Genomic DNA, 5,909 nt, shown 5'->3' with positions numbered 1-5,909 from the left:
TAAAGAGCTTTCGCAAAAAAAAAGACCATTTAAACAACGGAAATACTGTCACCTCGGATTCGCGCCACCATAGTATAGAAAAGATTCTCTCTCCTCTTTTATCCGAATCCAAAGACGATGACGGAAACACACCCAGCGTGTAAAATCCACTTTCTTTAAACAAAATAAACTGCTTCGAGAACTAAAGCGAAAAACAGAAACTGGTAAAGCCATGTTACAATGATACCACGTGGGTGGTGACACTGAGATTACCTACTACGATCGATATTCCATGCAGATGAGCAGAAAACCAAAGTTGGGCAGCAATGTTGTACTCGCTCACTTTTAATTTTAATAGCAAAACTTCCAGTAACACATAACCGCATAAGAGGTACGCAACCAAGCCCTCAATAGTCAAACACAGAAACAGGTAACTGGCCAGTCAGCTGCAAAGACACCAGGCAGATAAAGGCCTAACACCCAGCACAAAAACTCAAACTCACCCAAGTTCAACCATAGGGGATAAAAGAATAGCATCTTTCGATTGCCACGACTTCAGCTAAGCGATAATGTTGTCGGCCAGTGATAGCCCAGCAAGTTGGCTGGTAGGAGCGCTCGGATTCTGCTGCTGAGCCACGTTGCGCAGAACATCCATTGCCTCGGCAACCTTCGACTTCAGAGCCTCTGGAGACTCGAGCAGGTGTAGAACCTCCGTCTGGTCCATCTCCAGAAGCATGCCAGTGACCTTTGCAGCTTGGTTGCGTTCCAGTGCCTCAACAAGTGGATAGAGGCTTTCTCCAAGTAACTAGATGGAATTAATTAAGAACATCAGAAAACTGGCAGTGCAAGTGGGAGCAAAGGCAGAAAATAGAATTCTATAAAAAGAGAATGGGACATCTAGCATATACTATACATATCTCCAAACAACAACAAAACATTGACATCTAGGGTACTGTCTAGAGATCACTGTGACCATTCGCAAATTTGTTAGGATGGAAATGGATAACACCAAGACATACCGTTCTTTGTTGGTCTGGAGTAGCATTTGCAAGGTTAGATGTCAGAGTTCCCATTGGAGCAGCAGGTGACAAGCCAGCATCTCGCACAGGGAAGCTTCCCATATCGTATGGCTGAATCATACCTCCAACACCAACTCCTGGCATCGGTTGACCCTCAGGCATGTTACGTACAGGTCCAGGCGGGTACCGGTAGACGCGTCCTCTTGGAACCATCTGTTACAGAATCATGATAAGTTATGGCATTGCACTTTCAGTACTCCAGATGGCAAAAACCTCCTAGCGCTGCACAATCAGAATCCCAGCACACCAGCTGATTGGAGAATAAGAAAAGTAGCACAGCATACTTCTCTTGGCAAGAAGGTAAGTGGATTTGGCTATTTAGGAGAATCTAGATGAAACCATGTCTGCTACTACCTGATTTATGTTTACCATTATATACGACTATACAAGCATCAAGTAACAACGTCCTAGAATTGGCATAATTGCAGGAGTTATAGTCATGAAATGCATTTATTACTAACCTGTTGCTGAAATGGCTGAGGAGTTTGCTGTCCCTGCGCAGACCCAGCACCAGAGCGCCTCATACCTGGGCGTGGACCCTGCTGGCCTTGTTGGACAACTGGAACAAAGTAATTAGGCATATGGGCACCGCCAGGCCTCATGCCAGGAACAAGCTGTTGCTGGTAACCGTATCCCGGCTACAGGAAAGTACACAATAGGATCAATATCCAGCGGACATATTTTTCATTCAAGTTCATCCAGGTAAATTGAACGCTGCTACAAAGCATGTATATAACATAATGAACAGAAATTACTACAATTTCAAGTGAAATGTCAAATGAACAAGACCAGCCAAAGAGGTGTTCAATGTGAGCATCCCAGTCCAGAAGAGCTAAGGCAATAATGTTGGTAGGTGAAGAGTACTACATTGCTAGATTTATTTGAACTCCGGACTCCAGAGTACCTTCCCAACCGAAACACACATGGCATTAAGAATATAAACTTGATACTGAACACTAATATTCTTTCACTCAAATAAAAGTGTTAAACCTAGTGTTAAACCATTACTCCCAAATAATATCTCTACTTTCACACACAGGGCATTGCCAAAAGCCTGTGACATATATGATTAAAAAACTACAATTCATATTGTACAACCCAGTGCTACCTTAATTTGTTTACCATGGAAATATATTGCTTCTCCTTCATTACACTTACATGGGGAGAACCTGTAGGTAACACTAAGTTCAGAATTAAAGTAAGAATAGAGCTTATAACAGTACCTGAGGGGGCATCATAGCAGGTGGAGCTTGCCCATAGAAGACTTGCTGCCCAAGAGGAGCCATGGGAGGGTACATGGGAAGTCGAGGAGTCATGGTAGGTGTCATCGGTACAGGACGCATCTGAGAGAACTGAGCCTGAATGATATGAAATTTGTTACATTAGCATTTTAACGATGAATGGTCAAATATAGTTAAAGCAGCCTTGTACAAATCTCAAGAAATTTCATCAAAAGCAGGAGACATGATCAATTAAGTATTACAAGAAACAATAGTAAACCCATAATTCAAATTTACGTGTAACTATGAAAGTGCACATCTTCTATTCCTCCAAAAATGAGCAAAGAAGTTTTGCTGAGCACCAAGATTAAAGTACAAAAGTTTAAGTTCATCATCAAATTTAATTAGTGAAATACACATGAACATGACTTGTCTATCCTTGCATCAGTAACAGCATTGTTCCAAGTGAGACAAAGCAGTAATTAGCATGCATTAGTGTGCTTATACAAGTTCTATTTCACTATCTACAATGGCCGCTTTAATAACAATTTGAAATCATTAGAAACAGTCTCAGGTGGTTCCAGGACAATTACCTGTAACATTGCTTTTCTGTCTTCCTTACGTTGGGCAAATGCTACATACAATGGCTTTCCAGATATCATTTTGCCATTCATTTCAGTTAGCTGTGCAAACAAAGAACATGTCAGCCATCTGAGACACAATAGACTATACGACATTCAGAAAACATACTTACAGCCTGAGATGCTTCCTCACGGGTAGAAAAAGAAACAAAGCCTGACCCCTTGCTGACACCATTTTGATCACGCATTACCTATTAAATAAACTCGGTCAGCTGTGGCCATGGATAATAATAACAAAACAAAGGACAAAAATGTGATTGCAAACATATAAGCACCTTGCATGAGGTGATTTTGCCAAAGCTAGAGAACAGTTCACGTAGCTGATCATCTGAAATGCCATCATTCAGATTCTTCAAGTACAAGTTCTGTCCTTGATACTTATCAGCTGCATCTTTCATGCTCTGCTGGAAACTTCTCTTCAGGTCCATCTCTCTTTCAGACTTCTTCTGAGCTCTTCCAACATACCACTCCTTGTCATTAATTTTCTTGCCATTAAGTTCCTCAACGGCACGAGCAGCAGCATCTGGACTCTCAAAATTGATGAAGCCGAAGCACCTTGATTTGCCATCCATGCCAACCATGACAACAGCACTTGTAATATTTCCATACTCACTGAACACTTTGAGTAGGTCCTCTTTTGTGGTAGACTCAGATAAATTCTTGACAAAGACATTGTTAAACTTTGCCTTGTCAAAGGAATTGTCTCTCTCTTGCTTGCGAAGAAAAGGTCCAACATACACAGGCTTATCATTGATAAGCATACCATTGAGGCCTTTCATGGCAGACTGTGCAGACTCTTCCTTTTCATACTGAACAAAGCCAAAGCCTTTGGATTGGCCAATATCATCCATGGCAACCTTGCATGAGAGAATTGGACCAAACGCAGAGAATGTATCATGGAGAGTCTTGTTGTCAATTGTTTTGTCGAGGTTCTGCAAAGAGAAAGTTCAAAGTGCTTACATCAGAGACAAGTCCAAAGAGAATGATTATCTTAAGATGGCAATGCAGATTAAAAAGATGTGACGGTACCTTGATAAAAATATTTGCAGATCCACTTCTGCGGCTGCTTGGGTCACGGTTGGAGTACATGACCCGGATGGGCTGGTTGTTGAGATGAGCAAAGTTGAGCGCCTCCATTGCTCTTGCAGCTGCCAAACAGAATTAACCGGTTAAGAATCATAATATGCTCCACATTTATTATAACTGTAGTAAAAGCCTAGCAGCAGCAGAAGAGGAAAAGAAGAGCAGGAATGCTCTGACAGATGGCATAGTTTGATGAGGCTCAACAACTACTCTAGTACCGAAGAAGCATTTATTCCAAATCTACATGCCCGTTATCTACAGCATGAACATCCGCGCATACCTACAACTGAACACATGGTTACACCTCGTATCATCTGCTAATAGGCACACATATTGTGCCCACCATGCAACAATGAATGAGTGTTGCCCAGGTTCCCCATTCCATCTACTTGACAGCTAATCTAAAACAAGAATTCAGTAACAGCGGAAGGCCAGCTAATGCCAGAAATAGTGATGAAATCTGTGTCCAGCACACACACCACAGTGATGTCCCTAGTCCCTACATGCCTAAAAAACAAGAAATCAACCTGGCAATTCAATTAAAAAGGTGTACTTTCAATGTTGGTATGTGCCAGCAGTGAGACTCGATTATCAAAACAAAACCTAACCAATGGGCACCATCATCCTCCCCGCTTCCCTTCCAAAGAAGGGAGAACAGATGCAGGGATTGCTAACATCCTCCCCACAACCAAAAAAAAAACAGGATACAGTGACAGGTTCACGTTAACCGATTGTTGAGAAAAATCGTTCCTTTTTCTAGTGTGTAATCGCTTACCAAAACTGTGGTGAAAGGAAACATAAACCGCAATCCACCGACTAATCTAGCACGATGGTGTCGGATCTATTTAACCCCAGAAGAAAAGAAAACCCTAGCCCAATCTGGTGATCGTACCGCAATTCGACAACATCGAAACCCCTATCGTAATCGCGAATCGCGCGGTCGGAGAGAGAGAGAGAGAGAGAGAGGGGAGGGGTGGTCGATCGGTTGATACCATCCATGGGGTTGTTGAAGTTGACGTAGGCGTATCCGAGGGAGCGGCGCGAGTTGACGTCCCTGCAGACGCGGACGGACAGCACCTGGCCGGCCTGGCTGAAGAGCTCGTAGAGCTGCGCGTCGGTGACGGACGCCTCGAGGTCGCCGACGTAGAGCGACGTGGTCGCGACGGGCTGCGGGCCGCCGACGCCGACCGGCGCGGGAACGGCCGCCACCGCCGCCGCCGCCGCGCCACCGTTGGCCGTCACCGCCGCTGCCATGGCCAAGACTGCGGTTTTTTCCCCCGAAAATTCGGCGCTAAACCCTATCTGCCGGACGGACGGATTGGTAGATAGGAGGAGTAGATCCCGCCGAGGCTGGGGAATTTTTGGGTTTTGCTAGTTTTTTTGGGGGTAGTTTTGTTTCTTGGTTGCGGGATACAAAGAGAGAGGGCTGGCCGTAGGCGGAGAACGCGACTCTCTCTACCGGGGGAGACGCCGCGCCGGGGAAGAAGGTTGTTGTTATAGGGGAGCGGAGCGCACCTGCGCTCTCTGCCTTAGGGTTTGTTCGGCCCAGCCTCCGTGGACTCGGTGTTGGTGCGCTACCGGCGTGCCGGTGCTGGAGACTGTTCCGGTACGGGTGGCGCTGGTAGACCGGGTCCAAGCGGGATGCGATGCGACGGGGCTTGCTTGCTTCTGGACAGTTGTTCGCCATCTGGGTTGTTGGGTGGGCTGGGTCTCAGCGGGCTTGCTTAGGTGGTGGACCCGTGTGGGCTCGAGAATCGCCTTGACCGGTGGATTGGGATGGGCTGACCGCATCGCCAGGAGGATTCCTACGTGGCTGCCGCGGTGACGTTCCATGTGTTTTTTTGTTTTGGTTCTCCAAAAAAATGTGTTTTTGTTTCTCGTCTCAAAAAAAAAAAAGTGTCTTTGTT

General features: G+C 45.2%; 1 protein-coding gene across 1 annotated transcript; it reads right to left on the bottom strand.

The window, feature by feature from the left end:
* Positions 1 to 295: 295 nt before the first annotated feature.
* On the bottom strand, positions 296 to 5,256 carry LOC124671751 (polyadenylate-binding protein 2-like). Its single transcript, XM_047208082.1, has 9 exons — positions 4,995 to 5,256; positions 3,949 to 4,067; positions 3,195 to 3,851; positions 3,033 to 3,110; positions 2,872 to 2,961; positions 2,282 to 2,416; positions 1,520 to 1,696; positions 999 to 1,211; positions 296 to 784 (listed from the first exon to the last, which is right to left on the bottom strand). The coding sequence occupies exons 1-9, from the start codon at positions 5,254 to 5,256 to the stop codon at positions 539 to 541; spliced, it is 1,977 nt and encodes a 658-aa protein (XP_047064038.1). The 3' UTR covers positions 296 to 538.
* Positions 5,257 to 5,909: the final 653 nt, after the last annotated feature.

Source organism: Lolium rigidum, chromosome 7, assembly GCF_022539505.1.
Source record: "Lolium rigidum isolate FL_2022 chromosome 7, APGP_CSIRO_Lrig_0.1, whole genome shotgun sequence".
In the NCBI taxonomy this organism is placed as follows: Eukaryota; Viridiplantae; Streptophyta; class Magnoliopsida; order Poales; family Poaceae; genus Lolium; species Lolium rigidum.
Note: the sequence above shows the minus strand (reverse complement) of the source record. Positions and strands in the feature narration are given on the sequence as shown.

Coding starts and splice junctions, on each gene's coding strand:
- LOC124671751 (XM_047208082.1), bottom strand. CDS start 5,256: ATGGCAGCGGCGGTGACGGCCAACGGTGGCGCGGCGGCGGCGGCGGTG. Junction 4,068..4,994: donor CTTCAACAACCCCATGGATG/GTATCAACCGAT, acceptor TCTGTTTGGCAG/CTGCAAGAGCAATGGAGGCG. Junction 2,417..2,871: donor ACAGAAAAGCAATGTTACAG/GTAATTGTCCTG, acceptor CATATCATTCAG/GCTCAGTTCTCTCAGATGCG.